The following is a 21,082-nucleotide window of genomic DNA, read 5'->3' as shown; positions in this document are numbered from 1 at the left end:
AAATGCATTTAACTTGGATGGAGCCTAAATTACTTTTATTGAGAATGAAATGCATTTAACTTGGATATAGCCTAAATTATTTTTATGGAGAATGAAATGCATTTAACTTGGATATAGCCTAAATTATTTTTATTGAGAATGAAATGCATTTAACTTGGATGGAGCCTAAATTACTTTTATGGAGAATGAAATGCATTTAACTTGGATGTAGCCTAAATTATTTTTATGGAGAATGAAATGCATTTAACTTGGATGTAGCCTAAATTACTTTTATGGAGAATGAAATGCATTTAACTTGGATGTAGCCTAAATTATTTTTATGGAGAAAAAAATGTATTTAATCTGGATGTATCCTTTTTTTAAAATTATATTAATTACAATTAAAATGATTACTAAATTTCAATTTAAATGTTTTGAGACCTTTTCATTTATAAAACCACTTTATGTTAAAAAGAACAACACTAGAGGAAAGGCCCCGGAGCTCGAGCCCTCCCTGAGAAGCCCCAGCTGTGCCCGCCCCCTCAGTGACGTCATTCACTAACGAGCCATCGGTCATTAATTAATCAATTAATTAAGAGCACTTTATTAATAATTAGAGGCCCCGCCCCCTCCCGGGGGGGGTCAGTTGGTCACTGCAGGGACAGCGGAGGGTGAAGGGGTCACTGAGGGGTCAGTGAGAGGTCACTCAGTGGTCAGTGAATGGTCAAGGAATGGTCACTCAGAGGTCAGTGTGGTCACTCAGAGGTCACTGAGTGGTCACTGAGTGGTCATTCAGAGGTCACTCAGTGGTCAGCGGGTGGTCAGTGAATGGTCACTCAGAGGTCACTCAGGGGTCACTCAGAGGTCACTCAGAGGTCACTGAGGGGTCAGTTTATGGTCAGTGTCTCCCAGGGGTTGGTCACTGTCACAGAGGGGGTGATCAATTGGTCACTCAGTGGTCAGTGAGAGGTCACCCAGAGGTCAGTGAGGGGTCAGTGAATGGTCACTCACAGGTCACTGAGTGGTCAGGGAATGGTCACTGAGAGGTCACTGAGGGGTCAGTGAGGGGTCACTGCGTGGTCACTCAGTGGTCAAGGAATGGTAACTGAGGGGTCAGTGAGAGGTCACTGAGGGGTCAGAGGTCACTCAGAGGTCACTCAGTGGTCACTGGGTGGTCAGGGAATGGTCCTTCAGAGGTCACTAAGTGGTCAGTGAGTGGTCAGTGAGGGGTCAGTTAGGGGTCAGTGAATGGTCACTCAGAGGTCACTGAGTGGTCAGGGAATGGTCAGTGAGGGGTCAGTGAGGGATCACTCAGAGGTCACTCAGTGGTCACTGAGGAGTCACTCAGCGGTCACTCTGAGGTCACTGAACAGAGGTCACTCAGAGGTCAGTTGGGGTCAGTGAGGGATCACTCAGCGGTCACTCATTGGTCACTAAGGAGTCACTCAGCGGTCACTCTGAGGTCACTGAATGGTCACTCAGAGGTCACTCAGAGGTCAGTTGGGGTCAGTGAGGGGTCAGTGAGGGGTCAGTGAGGGATCACTCAGCGGTCACTCACTGGTCACTAAGGAGTCACTCAGCGGTCACTCTGAGGTCACTGAATGGTCACTCAGAGGTCACTCAGAGGTCAGTTGGGGTCAGTGAGGGATCACTCAGAGGTCACTCAGTGGTCACTGAGGAGTCACTCAGTGATCACTCTGAGGTCACTGAACAGAGGTCACTCAGAGGTCAGTTGGGGTCAGTGAATGGTCACTCAGGTCACTGAGTGGTCAGGGAATGGTGAGTGGTCACTCAGAGGTCACTCAGAGGTCACTCAGCGGTCAGTGGGTGATCAGTGAATGGTCAGTGAGTGGTCACTCAGGGGTCACTCAGAGGTCACTCAGGGGTCACTCAGAGGTCACTGAGGGGTCACTGAGGGGTCAGTGAGTGGTCACTGATTGGTATGGGAAAGGTCACTCAGCGGTCACTCAGTGGTCAGTGAGGAGTGACTCACTGGTCACTCAGCGGTCACTCAGAGGTCACTGACGGGTCAGTGCGTGGTCAGTGAGAGGTCAATGCATGGTCACTCAGTGGTCAGCTGGTCACTTCTCCCCCTCTGGCCACCGCAGGCACCACTCCAGCGCAGGGGTCACCAGGGGTCAGCTGGGGGTCACTGAGGGGTCACTGAGGGGTCACTGAGTGGTCAGTGAGGGGTGACTCAGAGGTCACTAAATGGTCAGTGAATGGTCACTCAGTGGCCAATGAGGGGTCACTGAATGGTCACTCAGAGGTCACTGAGCAGTCACTGAGTGGTCACTGAGGGGTCAGTGAATGGTCAGTGAGTGGTCACTCAAAGGTCACTCAGGTCACTCAGCGGTCACTCAGTGGTCAGTGGGTGATCAGTGAATGGTCAGTGATTGGTCAGTGAGTGGTCACTCAGGGGTCACTCAGAGGTCACTGAGGGGTCACTGATTCTTATGGGAAGGGTCACTCAGCGGTCACTCAGAGGTCAGTGAGTGGTCAGTGAGGGGTCACTCGGAGGTCACTCAGTGGTCACTCAGTGGTCAATGAGGGGTCACTCAGAGGTCACTCAGAGGTCACTGAGGGGTCACTCAGAGGTCAGTGAGTGGTCATTCAGCGGTCACTCAGACACCACTCAGATGTCACTCATCGGTCACTCATTGGTCAGCTGGTCACTTCTCCCCCTCCGGCCACCGCAGGCACCACTCCAGCGCGTTCCGGAACATTCTCAGCCAGGGCCCGGCGCCGGTTTTGGCCTGTCCGGTGGCTCCGGCGCCGCGTCCAGCCCAGGGGCACTGCCAGGCGCGCACTGCCCGCTCGGGGTGCGGCATGGCCGCCAGGTGCCGGCCGCAGGGCGAGCTCAGGGGTCACCAGGGGTCACCAGGGGTCAGCTGGGGGTCAGTGAGGGGTCAGTGAGGGGTCACTGAGTGGTCAGTGAGGGGTGACTCAGAGGTCACTAAATGGTCAGTGAATGGTCACTCAGTGGCCAATGAGGGGTCACTGAATGGTCACTCAGAGGTCACTGAGCAGTCACTGAGTGGTCACTGAGGGGTCAGTGAATGGTCAGTGAGTGGTCACTCAAAGGTCACTCAGGTCACTCAGCGGTCACTCAGTGGTCAGTGGGTGATCAGTGAATGGTCAGTGATTGGTCAGTGAGTGGTCACTCAGGGGTCACTCAGAGGTCACTGAGGGGTCACTGAGGGGTCACTGATTCTTATGGGAAGGGTCACTCAGCGGTCACTCAGAGGTCAGTGAGTGGTCAGTGAGGGGTCACTCAGAGGTCACTCAGTGGTCACTCAGAGGTCACTGAGGGGTCACTGAGGGGTCACTGATTCTTATGGGAAGGGTCACTCAGCCGTCACTCAGAGGTCAGTGAGTGGTCAGTGAGGGGTCACTCAGAGGTCACTGAGGGGTCACTCAGAGGTCAGTGAGTGGTCACTCAGCGGTCACTCAGACACCACTCAGATGTCACTCATCGGTCACTCAGTGGTCAGCTGGTCACTTCTCCCCCTCCGGCCACCGCAGGCACCACTCCAGCGCGTTCCGGAACATTCTCAGCCAGGGCCCGGCGCCGGTTTTGGCCTGTCCGGTGGCTCCGGCGCCGCGTCCGGCCCAGGGGCACTGCCAGGCGCGCACTGCCCGCTCGGGGTGCGGCATGGCCGCCAGGTGCCGGCCGCAGGGCGAGCTCAGCGCCGCCACGCCGCGCCCGGACCCGTTGGGGTTCTGCGGGTAGCGCTCGGTGGCGGCGCCGGCGTCGTCGGCGTAGAGCAGCGGGGCCAGGCCCGAGCGCAGGCACTCGTCCAGCAGGGATGGCGGGCGGAACTGGAAACGGCCTGAAAAACCAGTTAGGAACCAGTTAGAGACTGGTTAGGAACTGGTTAAATCAGTTAGAGACCAGTTAGAGACCAGTGAAACCAGTTAGGGACCAGTTCGGGACTGGTTAAAGCACTCGTCCAGCAGAGACGGCGGGCAGAACTGGAAACGGCCTGAAAAACCAGTTAGGGACCAGTCAGAGACCAGTGAAACCAGTTAGGGACCAGTGAAACCAGTTAGAAACCAGTTAGGGACCAGTGAAACCAGTTAGAGACCAGTAAAACCAGTTAGAAACCAGTTAGAGACTAGTTAAACCAGTGGTCAAGGAGGGACGGTGGGCGGAACTGGAAACGGCCTGAAAAAACAGTTAGGACCAGTTAGAGACCGGTTAGGAACTGGTTAAATCAGTTAGGGACCAGTTCGGGACTGGTTAAAGCACTCGTCCAGCAGGGACAGCGGGCGGAACTGGAAACGGCCTGAAAAACCAGTTAGGGACCAGTTAGAGACCAGTGAAACCAGTTAGGGACCAGTTCGGGACTGGTTAAACCAGTGGTCAAGGAGGGACGGCGGGCGGAACTGGAAACGGCCTGAAAAACCAGTTAGGGACCAGTCAGAGACCAGTGAAACCAGTTAGGGACCAGTTAGGGACTGGTTAAAGCACTCGTCCAGCAGGGACGGCGGGCGGAACTGGAAACGGCCTGGAAAACCAGTTAGGGACCAGTTAGAGACCAGTGAAACCAGTTAGGGACCAGTTAGGGACTGGTTAAAGCACTCGTCCAGCAGGGACGGCGGGCGGAACTGGAAACGGCCTGGAAAACCAGTTAGGACCAGTTAGAGACTGGTTAGGAACTGGTTAAATCAGTTAGAGACCAGTTAGAGACCAGTGAAACCAGTTAGGGACCAGTGAAACCAGTTAGGGACCAGTTAGGGACTGGTTAAAGCACTCGTCCAGCAGGGACGGCGGGCGGAACTGGAAACGGCCTGAAAAACCAGTTAGGGACCAGTCAGAGACCAGTGAAACCAGTTAGGGACCAGTTAGGGACTGGTTAAAGCACTCGTCCAGCAGGGACGGCGGGCGGAACTGGAAACGGCCTGAAAAACCAGTTAGGGACCAGTCAGAGACCAGTGAAACCAGTTAGGGACCAGTTAGGGACTGGTTAAACCAGTGGTCAAGGAGGGACGGCGGGCGTAACTGGAAATGGCCTGAAAAACCAGTTAGGGACCAGTCAGAGACCAGTGAAACCAGTTAGGGACCAGTTAGAGACCAGTGAAACCAGTTAGGGACCAGTTAGGGACTGGTTAAAGCACTCGTCCAGCAGGGACGGCGGGCGGAACTGGAAACGGCCTGAAAAACCAGTTAGGACCAGTTAGAGACTGGTTAGAGACCAGTGAAACCAGTAAAACCAGTTAGGGACCAGTGAAACCAGTTAGGGACCAGTTAGGGAGTGGTTAAAGCACTCGTCCAGCAGGGACGGCGGGCGGAACTGGAAACGGCCTGGAAAACCAGTTAGGACCAGTTAGAGACCGGTTAGAGATCAGTGAAACCAGTTAGAAACCAGTAAAACCAGTTAGGGATGAGTTAAACCAGTTAGAAACCAGTTAGGGACTGGTTAAACCAGTGGTCAAGGAGGGACGGCGGGTGGAACTGGAAACGGCCTGAAAAACCAGTTAGGACCAGTTAGAGACCAGTTAGAGACCAGTGAAACCAGTTAGAAACCAGTGAAACCAGTTAGAGACCGGTTAGAGACCAGTGAAACCAGTTAGAAACCAGTGAAACCAGTTAGAGACCGGTTAGAGACCAGTGAAACCAGTTAGAGACCGGTTAGGGACCAGTTAGGGACTGGTTAAAGCACTCGTCCAGGAGGGACGGCGGGCGGAACTGGAAACGGCCTGAAAAACCAGTTAGGGACCAGTCAGAGACCAGTGAAACCAGTTAGGGACCAGTTAGGGACTGGTTAGGGACCAGTGAAACCAGTTAGGGACCAGTTAGGGACTGGTTAGGGACCAGTGAAACCAGTTAGGGACCAGTTAGGGACTGGTTAAAGCTCTCGTCCAGGAGGGACGGCGGGCGGAACTGGAAACGGCCTGAAAAACCAGTTAGGGACCAGTCAGAGACCAGTGAAACCAGTTAGGGACCAGTTAGGGACTGGTTAAAGCACTCGTCCGGCAGGGATGGCGGGTGGAACTGGAAACGGCCTGAAAAACCAGTTAGGGACCAGTCAGAGACCAGTGAAACCAGTTAGGGGCCAGTGAAACCAGTTAGGGACCAGTTAGGGACTGGTTAAAGCACTCGTCCAGCAGGGACTGCGGGCGGAACTGGAAACGGCCTGAAAAACCAGTTAGGACCAGTTAGAGACTGGTTAGGAACTGGTTAAATCAGTTAGAGACCAGTTAGAGACCAGTGAAACCAGTTAGAAACCAGTAAAATCAGTTAGGGACCAGTAAAACCAGTTAGGGACCAGTTAAAGCACTTGTCCAGGAGGGAGGGTGGCCGGAACTGGAAACGGCCTGAAAAACCAGTTAGGGACTGGTTAGAGACTGGTTAGAGACCAGTGAAACCAGTTAGAGACCAGTGAAACCAGTTAGAAACCAGTTAGGGACCAGTGAAACCAGTTAGAGACCAGTAAAACCAGTTAGAAACCAGTTAGAGACTAGTTAAACCAGTGGTCAAGGAGGGACGGTGGGCGGAACTGGAAACGGCCTGAAAAAACAGTTAGGACCAGTTAGAGACCAGTTAGAGACCAGTGAAACCAGTCAGAGACCAGTTAGGGACCAGTGAAACCAGTTAGGGACCAGTTAGGGACCAGTGAAACCAGTTAGGGACCAGTTAGGGACTGGTTAAAGCATTCGTCCAGCAGGGACGGCGGGCGGAACTGGAAATGGCCTGAAAAACCAGTTAGGGACCAGTGAAACCAGTTAGGGACTAGTTAGAGACCAGTGAAACCAGTTAGAGACCAGTTAGGGACCGGTAAAACCAGTTCCCTCCCAGCCCCTCCCAGTTTATCCCAGTTTATTCCAGTCCCTCCCAGTGGCCCCCAATCCCTCCCAGCCCCTCCCAGTCCCCTCCCAGTCCCTCCCAGTCCATTCCAGTGCTCCCAGTATCCCCAGTTACCTTCCCCGTGCGCCACCCACACCCCGAGCTGCGCCCCCTCCATCCCCCAGTGCTCCCAGCGCTCCCAGTGCTCCCAGTATCCCCAGTATCCCTCACTCCCAGCCCCTCCCAGTCCCTCCCAGCCCCCCCAATCCCCTCCCAGTCCCTCCCAGTATAACCAGTATATCCCAGTTACCTTCTCCGTGCACCACCCACACCCCGAGCCGCGCCCCGTCCATGCCCCAGCCCCTCCCAGTATAACCAGTATCCCCAGTTACCTTCTCCGTGCGCCACCCACACCCCGAGCAGCGCCCCCTCCATCCCCCAGTGCTCCCAGCGCTCCCAGTGCTCCCAGTATCCCCAGTATCCCTCACTCCCAGCCCCTCCCAGCCCCTCCCAGCCCCCCCAATCCCCTCCCAGTCCCTCCCAGTATAACCAGTATCCCCAGTTACCTTCTCCGTGCGCCACCCACACCCCGAGCAGCGCCCCCTCCATCCCCCAGTGCTCCCAGCGCTCCCAGTGCTCCCAGTATCCCCAGTATCCCTCACTCCCAGCCCCTCCCAGCCCCTCCCAATCCCCTCCCAGTATAACCAGTTCATCCCAGTTACCTTCCCCGTGCACCACCCACACCCTGAGCCGCGCCCCCTCCATCCCCCAGTCCCTCCCAGTATAACCAGTTCATCCCAGTTACCTTCTCCGTGCGCCACCCACACCCCGAGCCGCGCCCCCTCCATCCCCCAGCGCTCCCAGTGCTCCCAGTGTTCCCAGTATCCCCAGTATCCCTCACTCCCAGCCCCTCCCAGCCCCTCCCAGTCCCTCCCAGTATAACCAGTTCATCCCAGTTACCTTCTCCGTGTGCCATCCACACCCCCAGCCGCGCCCCCTCCATCCCCCAGTCCCTCCCAGTCCCTCCCAGCATAACCAGTTCATCCCAGTTACCTTCCCCGTGCGCCACCCACACCCCGAGCCGCGCCCCCTCCATCCCCCAGTCTCTCCCAATCCCCTCCCAGTATAACCAGTTCATCCCAGTTACCTTCTCCGTGCGCCACCCACACCCTGAGCCGCGCCCCCTCCATGCCCCAGTGCTCCCAGTATCCCCAGTATCCCTCACTCCCAGCCCCTCCCAGCCCCTCCCAATCCCCTCCCAGTATAACCAGTTCATCCCAGTTACCTTCTCCATGCGCCACCCACACCCTGAGCAGCGCCCCGTCCATGCCCCAGCCCCTCCCAGTATAACCAGTTCATCCCAGTTACCTTCTCCATGCGCCACCCACACCCCGAGCCGTGCCCCCTCCACCCCCCAGTCCCTCCCAGTATAACCAGTTTGTCCCAGTTACCTTCTCCGTGCGCCACCCACACCCTGAGCTGCGCCCCCTCCATCCCCCAGTGCTCCCAATCCCCTCCCAGTATAACCAGTATATCCCAGTTACCTTCTCCGTGTGCCACCCACACCCCGAGCCGCGTCCCGTCCATCCCCCAGTCCCTCCCAATCCCATCCCAGTATAACCAGTATCCCCAGTTACCTTCCCCGTGCACCACCCACACCCCGAGCTGTGCCCCCTCCATGCCCCAGTGCTCCCAGTGCTCCCAGTATCCCCAGTATCCCTCACTCCCAGCCCCTCCCAGTCCCTCCCAGCCCCCCCAATCCCCTCCCAGTCCCTCCCAGTATACCCAGTTCATCCCAGTTACCTTCTCCGTGCGCCACCCACACCCCGAGCTGCGCCCCCTCCATCCCCCAGTGCTCCCAATCCCCTCCCAGTATAACCAGTTTGTCCCAGTTACCTTCTCTGTGCGCCACCCACACCCCGAGCCGCGCCCCCTCCATCCCCCAGTCCCTCCCAATCCCATCCCAGTATAACCAGTTCATCCCAGTTACCTTCTCCGTGCGCCACCCACACCCTGAGCCGCGCCCCCTCCATGCCCCAGTGCTACCAGTGCTCCCAGTATCCCCAGTATCCCTCACTCCCAGCCCCTCCCAGCCCCTCCCAGTCCCTCCCAGTATAACCAGTATCCCCAGTTACCTTCTCCGTGCGCCACCCACACCCCGAGCAGCGCCCCCTCCATGCCCCAGTGCTCCCAGTGCTCCCAGTATCCCCAGTATCCCTCACTCCCAGCCCCTCCCAGTCCCTCCCAGTCCCTCCCAATCCCCTCCCAGTCCCTCCCAGTTTATCGCAGTCCCTCCCAGTATAACCAGTTCATCCCAGTTACCTTCTCTGTGCGCCACCCACACCCTGAGCCGTGCCCCCTCCATCCCCCAGTCCCTCCCAGTCCCTCCCAGTGCTCCCAGTTTGTCCCAGTTACCTTCCCCGTGCGCCACCCACACCCCCAGCCACATCCCCTCTATCCCCCAGTGCTCCCAGCGCTCCCAGTGCTCCCAGTATCCCCAGTATCCCTCACTCCCAGTCCCTCCCAGCCCCCCCAATCCCCTCCCAGTCCCTCCCAGTATAACCAGTTCATCCCAGTTACCTTCTCCGTGCGCCACCCACACCCCGAGCAGTGCCCCCTCCATCCCGCGCAGCATCAGCGCCGGGCCCGGCTCCACGCGGACGGTGACGAAACGGGACTCGAACCGGCCCGAGAGGTTCCGCTCCAGCGCCACCGCGGGGCTGCTGGCACCTGGGGACAACAGGGGACACCAGGGGACATCAGGGGACAGCAGTGTCACCAGTGTCACCGCGGGGCTGGCACAGCCGGGACCTGGGGACAGTGGGGACAATGGGGACAATGGGGACAATGGGGACAATGGGGACAATGGGGACTCGAACCGGCCCGAGAGGTTCCGCTCCAGCGCCACCGCGGGGCTGCTGGCACCTGGGGACAACAGGGGACATCAGGGGACATCACTGCCAGGGGACAATGGGGACAATGGGGACTCGAACCGGCCCGACAGGTTCCGCTCCAGCGCCACCGCGGGGCTGCTGGCACCTGGGGACAATGGGGGACACCAAAGTGACACCAGTGTCACCAGTGTCATCGTACCCACGGGGGTGACACTGCCGGGACCTGGGGACAATGGGGACAATGGGGACAATGGGGACTCGAACCGGCCGGACAGGTTCCGCTCCAGCGCCACCGCGGGGCTGCTGGCACCTGGGGACAATGGGGACACCAAAGTGACACCAGTGTCACCAGTGTCACCGTACCCACGGGGGTGGCACTGCCGGGACCTGGGGACAATGGGGACAATGGGGACTCGAACCGGCCGGACAGGTTCCGCTCCAGCGCCACCGCGGGGCTGCTGGCACCTGGGGACAGTGGGGACAACAGGGGACATCAGGGGACAGCAGGGAACATCAGGGGACATCGGTGTCACCGCGGGGCTGGCACAGCCGGGACCTGGGGACAATGGGGACAATGGGGACAATGGGGACAATGGGGACTCGAACCGGCCCGACAGGTTCCGCTCCAGCGCCACCGCGGGGCTGCTGGCACCTGGGGACAATGGGGGACAGCAAAGTGACATCAGGGGACATCACTGCCAGGGGACAATGGGGACTCGAACCAGCCGGAAAGGTTCCGCTCCAGCGCCACCGCGGGGCTGCTGGCACCTGCCAGGGGACAATGGGGACAGCAGTGTCACCGCGGGGCTGGCACTGCCAGGACCTGGGACAGGGGACAATGGGGACAGCAGTGTCACTAGTGTCACCGTGCCCACGGGGGTGGCACTGCCAGGACCTGCCAGGGGACACCAAAATGTCACCAGCACCACCGCGGGGCTGCCAGGACCTGCCGGGGGACAGTGGGGACAGCAGTGTCACCACGGGGCTGGCACTGCCAGGACCTGGGGACAATGGGGACAGCAGTGTCACCAGTGTCACTGGTGTCACCGCAGGGCTGGCACTGCTGGGATCTGTCAGGGGACAATGGGGACAGCAGGGGACATCAGCGGACATCGGTGTCACCGTGGGGCTGGCACTGCCGGGACCTGGGGACAGTGGGGACAGCAGTGTCACCATGGGGCTGGCACTGCCAGGACCTGCCAGGGGACAATGGGGACAGCAGTGTCACCGCAGGGGTGGCACTGCCGGGGGACAATGGGGACTCGAACCAGCCCGACAGGTTCCGCTCCAGCGCCACCGCGGGGCTGCTGGCACCTGGGGACAGTGGGGACAATGAGGACAGCAGTGTCACCAGGGGGACATCAGTGTCACCGCGGGGCTGCTGGCACCTGGGGACAACAGGGGACATCAGGGGACATCGCTGCCAGGGGACAATGGGGACAATGGGGACAATGGGGACTCGAACTGGCCCGAGAGGTTCCGCTCCAGCGCCACCGCGGGGCTGCTGGCACCTGGGGACAATGGGGACACCAAAGTGACACCAGTGTCACCAGTGTCACCGTACCCACGGGGGTGGCACTGCCGGGACCTGGGGCCAACAGGGGACAGCAGTGTCACCAGGGGGTATCAGTGTCACCGGTGTCACCGCGGGGCTGGCACTGCCAGGACCTGGGACAGGGGACACCAAAGTGTCACCAGTGTGGCAGTGGAGTGGCACCAGTGTCACCAGCGCTACCGCACCCATGGGGCTGGCACTGCCAGGACCTGCCAGGGGACAGTGGGGACAACGGGGACATCAATGTCACCAGAGTGGCACCAGTGGCACCGGCACCCGCGGGGGTGGCACTGCCAGGGCCTGCCAGGGGACACCAAAGTGGCACTGGGGTGTCACCAGCGCCACCGTGCCCGCTGTGCCAGGGCCTGGGACACCAAAGTGTCACCAGGGGGGCACCAGTGACACCAGCGTCACTGGAGTGGCACCAGTGTCACCAGAGTGTCACCAGGGGGGCAACGGGGTCAGCAGGGGCACCGGTGTCACCGGTGTCACAGTGCCCGCAGGGCTGGCACTGCCGAGACCTGGGACAGGGGACAATGGGGACATCCATGTCACCGGGGCGTACCAGTGTCACTGGTGTCACTGCAGGGGTGGCACTGCCAGGACCTGCCAGGGGACAATGGGGACATCAGTGGCACCAGAGTGGCACTGGAATATCACCAGAGTGGCACCAGTGCCACCGCACCCGCGGGGGTGGCACTGCCAGCACCTGGGGACAATGGGGGACACCGGTGTCAACAGTGTCACCAGAGCGGCACTGGAGTGGCACCAGTGTCACCACGCTTACGGGGGTGGCACTGCCAGGACCTGGGGACAACGGGGACAGCAGGGGACATCAGTGTCACCAGTGTCACCGGTGTCATCATGGGGCTGGCACTGCCAGGACCTGTCAGGGGACAATGGGGCCACCGGTGTCACCAGGGGGGGTACCAGTGTCACCAGTGCCACCGCGGGGCACCAGTGGCACCAGAGTGGCACTGGAGTGGCACCAGTGTCACCTGCGCCACCGCGCCCGCAGTGCCAGGGCCTGGGACAGGGGACATTGGGGTCACCAGTGTCACCAGAGTGGCACCAGTGTCACCGGGGATGGCACCACAGTGTCACCAGTGTCACCAGAGTCACTGCGCCCATGGGGGTGGCACTGCCAGCACCTGGGGACAGGGGACACCAGAGTGGCTCCAGTGTCACCAGAGTGGCACTGGAGTGGCACCAGTGTCACCAGTGCCACCGTGCCCGCCGGGGCGGCAGTGCCAGCGCCTGGGGACAATGGGGGACACCAGAGTGGCACCAGTGTCACCAGAGTGGCTCTGGAGTGGCACCAGTGTCACCAGCGCCACTGCACCCACTAGGGCAGCAGTGCCAGCGTCTGCCAGGGGACAAAGGGGACACCAGGGATGGCACCAGTGACACCACTGTCACTGGAGTGGCACCAGTGTCACCAGAGTGTCACCAGGCGGTACCAGTGTCACCAGTGTCACCAGTGTCACCGTGGGGCTGGCACTGTCAGCACCTGCCAGGGAACAATGGGGACACCAAAATGTCACCAGAGTGGCACTAGAGTGGCACCGGTGTCACCGGTGCCACCACGCCTGCTGTGCCAGGGCCTGGGACAGGGGACAACGGGGTCCGTGATGGCACCAGTGTCACCAGCGCCACCCATGTCACCAGTGGCACTGGAGTGGCACCGGTGTCACCAGTGCCACCGCAGCCGCAGGGGTGGCAGTGTCAGCACCTGCCAGGGGACAATGGGGTCAGTGATGGCACCAGTGTCACCAGTGTCACCAGTGTCACCGGAGTGGCACTGGAGCTTGGGAACATCGAGGGGACATCAAGGGGACACCCCTAGGGCCATCCCCTGGCACCAGGACTGGCACTGGGATGGCACCAGGGGGAGGGGACAGGGGAGGGGACACCAAGGAGACAGGTGGGTGACATGCCAGAGTCACCTTGGGTGCCCCAGGTGTGCCCAGCTGTACCCAGGTGTGCCAAGGTGTGCCTGGGTGTCCCCAGATGTGCCCAGATGTGCCCAGGTGTGCCCCAGGTGTGCCCAGGTGTGCCTGGGTGTCCCCAGATGTGCCCAGATGTGCCCAGGTGTGCCCCAGGTGTGCCCCGGTGTCCCCAGGGTTACCCAGCTGTGCCCAGGTGTTCCATAGCTGTCCCCAGGTGTATCCCAGGTGTGCCCAGCTGTGCCCAGCTGTGCCCAGGTGCGCTCACCTGCGGGCCCCACCCAGCCCAGGTGTGCCATCAGCTGGCAGCCGTTGCAGACCCCCAGGCTGAAGGTGGGACAGGTGTGCCCAGGTGTGCCCAGGTGTATCCCAAGTGTATCCCAGGTGTATCCCAGGTGTGCCCAGGTGTATCCCAGGTGTATCCCAGGTGTTCCATAGCTGTACCCAGGTGTCCCCAGGTGTTCCATAACTGTGCCCAGGTGTACCCAGGGTTATCCAGGTGTGCCCAGGTGTATCCCAGGTGTATCCCAGGTGTATCCCAGGTGTATCCCAGATGTGCCCAGGTGTGCCCAGGTGTCTCCAGGTGTGCCCCACGTGTATCCCAGGTGTTCCATAGTTGTACCCAGGGTTACCCAGGTGTATCCCAGGGTTACCCAGGTGTGCCCAGGTGTCTCCAGCTGTGCCCAGGTGTGCCCAGGTTTGCCCAGGTCTATCCCAGGTGTGCCCAGGTGTTCCATAGCTGTGCCCAGGTGTGCCCAGGGTTACCCAGGTGTGCCCAGGTGTATCCCAGGTGTATCCTAGGTGTATCCCAGGGTTACCCAGGTGTCCCCAGGTGTGCCCCAGGTGTGCCCAGGTGTGCCCAGATGTGCCCAGGTGTGCCCAGGTGTGCCCCAGGTGTGCCCAGGTGTCCCCAGGTGTGCCCAGGTGTGCCCAGGTGTCCCCAGGTGTACCCAGGTGTATCCCAGCGTTACCCAGCTGTACCCAGGTGTGTCCCAGGTGTGCCCCAGGTGTGCCCAGGTGTGCCCAGGTGTGCCCAGGTGTGCCCAGGTGTGCCCCAGGTGTGCCCAGGTGTCCCCAGGTGTCCCCAGCTGTGCCCAGGTGTGCTCACCTGCGGGCCCCACCCAGCCCAGGTGTGCCATCAGCTGTGCCCAGGTGTATCCCAGGTGTATCCCAGGTGTCCCCAGGTGTATCCCAGGGTTACCCAGGTGTGCCCAGGGTTACCCAGGTGTGCCCCAGGTGTGCCCAGGTGTCCCCAGGTGTCCCCAGGTGTGCCCAGGTGTCCCCAGGTGTACCCAGGTGTATCCCAGCGTTACCCAGCTGTACCCAGGTGTGCCCCAGGTGTGCCCCAGGTGTGCCCCAGGTGTGCCCAGGTGTGCCCAGGTGTGCCCAGGTGTACCCAGGTGTGCCCAGGTGTTCCATACCTGCGGGCCCCACCCAGCCCAGGTGTGCCATCAGCTGGCAGCCGTTGCAGACCCCCAGGCTGAAGGTGGGACAGGTGTGCCCAGGTGTGCCCAGGTGTGCCCAGGTGTGCCCAGATGTATCCAGGTCTATCCCAGGTGTACCCAGGTGCACCCAGGTGTATCCCAGGGTTACCCAGCTGTGCCCAGGTGTGCCCAGGTGTTTCATAGCTTTACCCAGGTGTCCCCAGGTGTATCCCAGGTGTTCCATAGTTGTACCCAGGGTTACCCAGGTGTGTCCCAGGTGTGCCCAGGTGTATCCCAGGTGTGCCCCAGGTGTATCCCAGGTGTGCCCAGGTGTCCCCAGGTGTGCCCAGGTGTTCCATAACTGTGCCCAGGTGTCCCCAGGGTTACCCAGGTGTGCCCCAGGTGTATCCCAGGTGTGCCCAGGTGTGCCCAGGTGTATCCCAGGTGTATCCCACGTGTGCCCAGGTGTGCCCAGGTGTCCCCAGGTGTATCCCAGGTGCCCCCAGCTGTACCCAGGTGTATCCCAGCTGTCCCCAGGTGTGCCCAGGTGTGCCCAGGTGTATCCCAGGGTTACCCAGGTGTATCCAGGTGTGCCCAGGTGTGTCCCAGGTATATCCCAGGGTTACCCAGCTGTGCCCAGGTGTCCCCAGGTGTGCCCAGGTGTTCCATACCTGCGGGCCCCACCCAGCCCAGGTGTGCCATCAGCTGGCAGCCATTGCAGACCCCCAGGCTGAAGGTGGGACAGGTGTGCCCAGGTGTGCCCAGGTGTATCCAGGTGTGCCCCAGGTGTACCCAGGTGTGCCCAGGTGTGCCCAGGTGTATCCCAAGTGTATCCCAGGTGTGCCCAGGTGTGCCCAGGTATATCCCAGGTGTATCCCAGGGTTACCCAGGTGTACCCAGCTGTACCCAGGTGTATCCCAGGTGTACCCAGGTGTATCCCAGGTGTGCCCAGGTGTGCCCAGGTGTATCCCAGGGTTACCCAGCTGTACCCAGGTGTATCCCAGGGTTACCCAGGTGTATCCCAGGTGTATCCCAGGTGTGCCCAGGTGTGCCCCAGGTGTATCCCAGGTGCCCCCAGCTGTGCCCAGGTGTGCCCAGGTATATCCCAGGTGTATCCCAGGGTTACCCAGGTGTGCCCAGGTGTCCCCAGGTGTGCCCAGGTGTGCCCAGCTGTACCCAGGTGTATCCCAGGTGTGCCCAGGTGTGCCCAGGGTTACCCAGGTGTGCCCAGCTGTGCCCAGGTGCGCTCACCTGCGGGCCCCACCCAGCCCAGGTGTGCCATCAGCTGGCAGCCGTTGCAGACCCCCAGGCTGAAGGTGTCGGGCCGGGCCCGGAATCGCTCCAGGGCCGCGCGGGCGGAGGGGTTGAACAGGATGGAGGCGGCCCAGCCTGGAATGGGGAAAACCGGGAATTTTGGGGTGAAAAACGGGGAAATTGGGAAAATTGGGGAATTGGGAACATTTGGGAAAATTTGGGGAAATTTTGGGTGGGAAATTGGGAAAAAAATTGGGAAATATTGGGGAAATAAAGGGGAAGAACGGGAGGAAAATGGGGAAATTGGGAAAATTTGGGGTGAAAAATGGGGAAATTGGAAAAACAGGAATAATGGGGATAATGGGGGGAAAATTGGGGAAAAATTTGGGAAAAATTGCGAAAAATGGGGGAAATATTGGGGAGAGAAACAGGGAATTTGGGGTGACAAAGGGGGAAATTGGGAAAATTGGGGAAATTTGGGAAAAATTGAGGAAAATTGGGGAAATTTTGGGCGGGAAATTGGGAAAAAAATTGGGAAAAATTGGGGAAATAAAGGGGAAATTATGGGGGGGAAATGGGGAAAATAATGGGGAAAAATGGGGAAATTTGGGGGGAATATTGGGGAAAATAATGGGGAAATTGGGAAAATTGAGGGGGGAATGGGGAAATGGGGAAAATTGGGAAAAATTGGGGGGAAAAAGGGAAATAATGGGGGAGTAATGGGGGGAAAATGGGGAAATTGGGAAAAAAAAAGGGCAAAATCGGGAAAATAATGGGGGGAAAAAACAGGGAAATTGGGAAAATTGGGGAAATTTGAGGGAAAATTGGGAAAAATTGGGAAAATTTGGGGGGGAAAATTGGGGAAAATTGGAGAAATAAAGGTGAAAAATTAGGGAAATAAGGGGGATATATGGGGGGAAAAAGGGGAAAATTTGGGGGAAAATTGGGGAAAATAATGGGGAAATTGGGAAAAATGGGGAAAATAATTGGGAAATTATGAGGAAAATTGGGGAAATTTCGGGGGGAAATAAGGGGGAAAAATTATGGGGGAATTGGGAAAAATGGGAGAAATAATGGGAAAATAATGGGGGGAAAATTGGGGGAAATAATGGGGAAATTGGGAAAATTTGGGGGGAAAATGGGGGAAAATTGGGAAAATTTGGGGGGGAAAATATGGGGAAATTGGGAAAATTTGGGAAAATTTGGGGGGAAAATGGGGGAAATAGGGGGAAAATTATGGAGGAAATTGGGGAAAAAAGAGGGGAAGTAATGGGGGAAATGGGGAAAATTAGAAAAATTGGGGTGAAAAGGGGGGAAATTGGGAAAATTGGGGATAAAGGGAAAAATTGGGGAAATTTGGGGGGAAATGGGGAAAAATTGGGAAAAAATTGGGAAAAATTGGGAATAATGGGGAAAATAATGGGGGAAAATTGGGGGGGGGAATAATAGGAAAATGGAGGGAAATTGGGAAAATTGGGAAATAAAGGGGAAGAACGGGGGGACAAACGGGGAAATTGGGAAAATTGGGGAAATTTGAGGGAAAATTGGGAAAAATTAGGAAAAATTGGGGAAATTTGGGGGGGAAAATCAGGAAAAATTGGGGAAAAATTGGAGAAATAAAGGCGAAAAATGGGGGAAATAAGGGGGGAATATGGGGGGAAAAGGGGAAAATTTTGGGGAAAATTGGGGAAAATAATGGGGAAATTGGGAAAATTGGGGAAAATAATTGGGAAATTATGAGGAAAATTGGGGAAATTTCGGGGGGAAATAAGGGGGAAAAATATGGGGGAAATTGGGAAAAATGGGGGAAATAATGGGGGGAAAATTGGGGAAATAATGGGAAATTGGAAAATTTGGGAAAATTTGGGGAAATTTGGGAAAATTTGGGGGGGGAAATGGGGGAAAATTGGGAAAAATTGGGGGAAAAAATATGGGGGAAATTGGGAAAAAATGAGGGAAATAATGGGGGAAATGGGGAAAATTAGAAAAATTGGGGTGAAAAGGGGGGAAATTGGGAAAATTGGGGATAAAGGGAAAAATTGGGGAAATTTGGGGGGGAAATGGGGAAAAATTGGGAAAAAATTGGGAAAAAATTGGGAATAATGGGGAAAATAATGGGGAAAATTGGGGGGGAATAATGGGAAAATGGAGGGAAATTGGGAAAATGGGGAAATAAAGGGAAGAACGGGGGGAAAAAATGGGGAAATTGGGAAAATTTGGGGTGAAAAATGGTGAAATTGGGAACACAGGAATAATGGGGATAATGGGGGGGAAAATTGGGGAAAAATTTGGGAAAAATTGGGGAAATTTGGGGAAAAAAATTGGGAAAAATTGGATGAAAATGGGGGAAATAATGGGGAGAGAAACGGGGAATTTGGGGTGAAAACAGGGAAATTTGGAAAATTTGGAAATTGGGAAAATTGAGGAAATTTGGGGAAATTTTGGGCGGGAAATTGGGAAAAAAATTGGGAAAAATTGGGGAAATAAAGGGGAAATTATGGGGGGGAAATGGGGAAAATAATGGGGGAAAACGGGGAAAAATTGGGGGAATATTGGGGGGAAAATAATGGGGAAAATAATGGGGAGAGAAATGGGGAATTTGGGGTGAAAAAAGGGGGAAATTGGGAAAAATTGGGGATTTTGGAAATCAGGGAAAATTGGGGAAATTCAGGGGTTTTTTGTGGGATTTTTTGTGGGATTTTTCCCATTTTTGGGGGATTTTTTCCCATTTTTGGGGCCATTTTTTGGGGTTTTTTTCCAATTTTGGGGAGATTTTTTTCAGGTTTTTTTCCCGTTTTTTTTAGAATTTGGGATTTTGGGATTTGGGGGTTTTTGGGGTTCATTTTTTGGGGTGAAAGTCCCAAATCTCACCTTTGGCCAAGCCCCCAAAAATCCAAATTTTGGGGTTTTTTGTGGGATTTTTCCAATTTTTGGGGCGATTTTTGTGGGGTTTTTTTTCCCATTTTTTAGAATTTGGGGATTTTGGGATTTTGGGGTTTTTTTGGGGTATTTTTTCCAATTTTAATGTGTTTTTTTGAGGTTTTTTACCCATTTTCAGGGCGATTTTTTTGGGATTTTTTTCCCGTTTTGTGGGATTTTGGAAGGAATTTCCAGATTTTAAGATTTTGAGGTTTTTGGGGTCGTTTTTGGGGTGAAAAGCCCCAAATCCTCACCTTTGGCCGATCCCAAATCAGAGCTGCTGAACCCCCAAAAATCCAATTTTTGGGTTTTTTGGGGGGCATTTTTTCAATTTTTGTGGGATTTTTTGGGGGTTTTTTCCCCATTTTTTAGAATTGGGATTTTGGGGTTTTTTGGGGTATTTTTTCCAATTTTTATGTGACTTTTTGGGGTTTTTTTTCCCATTTTTGGGACGATTTTTGAGGGTTTTTTTCCCATTTTAGGGGGATTTTTTTTCCCATTTTTATGGGATTTTTGGGGGATTTTATCCAATTTTTGTGGGATTTTTTGGGGTTTTTTTCCCCATTTTTAGAATTTGTGATTTTGGGATTTTGGGTTTTTTGGGTTCATTTTTTGGGGTGAAAAGCCCCAAATCCTCACCTTTGGCTGAGCCCCCAAAAACCCAAATTTTTTTTGGTTTTTTGTAGGGTTTTAATGGGTTTTTTCCATTTTGGGGGGATTTTTGTGGATGTTTTTCCCATTTTTTACAATTTGGGATATTGGGACTTTGAGGGGTTTTGAGGGTATTTTTTCCAATTTTTATGTGGTTTTTTGGGGTTCTTTTCCCATTTTTGGGGCGATTTTTGTGGGGGTTTTTTCCCATTTTTGTGGGATTTTTTGGGGGTATTTCAGGCTTTAGGATTTTGGCATTTTTTGGGTTCATTTTTTGGGGTGAAAAGCCCCAAATTTCTCTCACCTTTGGCCGACCCCAGCATGTCAATGCAGCCTGAACCCCCAAAAATCCAAATTTTTGGAGGTTTTTTTGTGGGATTTTTCCCATTTTTGGGCCATTTTTTGGGGTTTTTTTTTCCAATTTTTGTGGGATTTTTTTCGGTTTTTTTCCTTTTTTTAGAATTTGGGATTTAGGGATTTTGGGGGTTTTTGGGGTATTTTTTCCAATTTTTATGTGAATTTTGGGGGTTTTTTCCCCCATATTTGGGCGATTTTTGTGGGGTTTTTTTCCATTTTTTGGGGATTTTTTGGGGATTTTTTTCCAATTTTTGTGGGATTTTTTTGAGATTTTTTTCCCATTTTTTAGAATTTGGGATTTTGGGGTTTTTTGGTTCATTTTTTGGGCTGAAAAGCCCCAAATCCTCACCTTTGCCTGGGCCCCCAAAAATCAAATTTTGGGGTTTTTTTTTTGTGGTATCTTTTTCCCATTTTTGGGGGGATTTTTATGGGGTTTTCCCCATTTTTGTGGGATTTTTGGGGGTATTTCAGGTTTTAGGATTTTGGCATTTTTGGGTTCATTTTTTGGGTGAAAACCCCCAAATTTCGCTCACCTTTGGCCGATCCCAGCTGAACCCCCAAAATCCAAATTTTTGGTGTTTTTTTTGTGGGATTTTTATGAGGTTTTTCCCAATTTTTGTGGGGTTTTTGTGGGGGTTTTTTTCCCGGTTTTTTAAGAATTCTGGGGATTTTAGGATTTTGGGGGGTTTTTGGGTGAAAAGCCCAAATCCTCACCTTTGTCCAAGATCCCAAAAAATCCAAATTTTGGGGGTTTTTTTTGTGGATTTTTTCCAATTTTTATGTGATTTTTTGGGGTCTTTTCCCATTTTTTGGGCGAATTTTGTGGGGGTTTTTTCCCTGTTTTTAAAGAATTTGGGTTTTAGGATTTTGGGTTTCTTGGGTTCATTTTTTGGGCTGAAAAGCCCCAAATCCTCACCTTTGCCTGGGCCCCCAAAAATTCAAATTTTGGGGGTTTTTTTTGTGGGATTTTTCCCCTTTTTTGGGGGGATTTTATGGGGTTTTTTTTTTTTTGCCATTTTTGGGGCGATTTTTTTTGGGATTTTGGGGGGTATTTTGGATTTTAGGATTTTTGCATTTTTTGGGTTCATTTTTGGGCTGAAAACCCCCAAATTTCTCTCACCTTGGCCGATCCCAGCACGTCAATGCAGCTGAACCCCCAAAAATCCAACTTTTTGGGGTTTTTTTGTGGGTTTTTCCCATTTTTGGGGCCATTTTTTTTGGGATTTTTTCCAATTTTTGCTTCGATTTTTGTGGGGTTTTTTTCCCATTTTTTAGCATTTGGGATTTTGGGGTTTTTTTTGGGTATTTTTCCA

The 21,082-nt window shown here is 55.0% G+C and overlaps 1 protein-coding gene and 1 long non-coding RNA gene across 2 annotated transcripts; one reads left to right on the top strand and one right to left on the bottom strand.

Moving 5' to 3' along the window:
* Nucleotides 1–1,387: 1,387 nt before the first annotated feature.
* Nucleotides 1,388–20,318, bottom strand: PFAS (phosphoribosylformylglycinamidine synthase; the record flags this gene model as incomplete). Its single annotated transcript, XM_063419580.1, has 4 exons — nucleotides 1,388–3,812; nucleotides 9,350–9,499; nucleotides 15,840–15,977; nucleotides 20,303–20,318. Coding segments are annotated over 4 exons (639 nt in total), but the record flags the coding sequence as incomplete, so codon positions are not given.
* LOC134562232 (uncharacterized) lies at nucleotides 14,402–14,698 on the top strand. Its single transcript, XR_010083103.1, has 3 exons — nucleotides 14,402–14,460; nucleotides 14,525–14,576; nucleotides 14,660–14,698. It is a non-coding gene; the product is annotated as an uncharacterized LOC134562232 (long non-coding RNA).
* Nucleotides 20,319–21,082: the final 764 nt, after the last annotated feature.

The sequence above is a fragment of the Prinia subflava genome, chromosome 26 (assembly GCF_021018805.1).
Source record: "Prinia subflava isolate CZ2003 ecotype Zambia chromosome 26, Cam_Psub_1.2, whole genome shotgun sequence".
Taxonomy (NCBI): domain Eukaryota; kingdom Metazoa; phylum Chordata; class Aves; order Passeriformes; family Cisticolidae; genus Prinia; species Prinia subflava.
The sequence above is the reverse complement of the archived record's forward strand: the minus strand, read 5'-3'. Positions and strand labels throughout refer to the sequence as shown.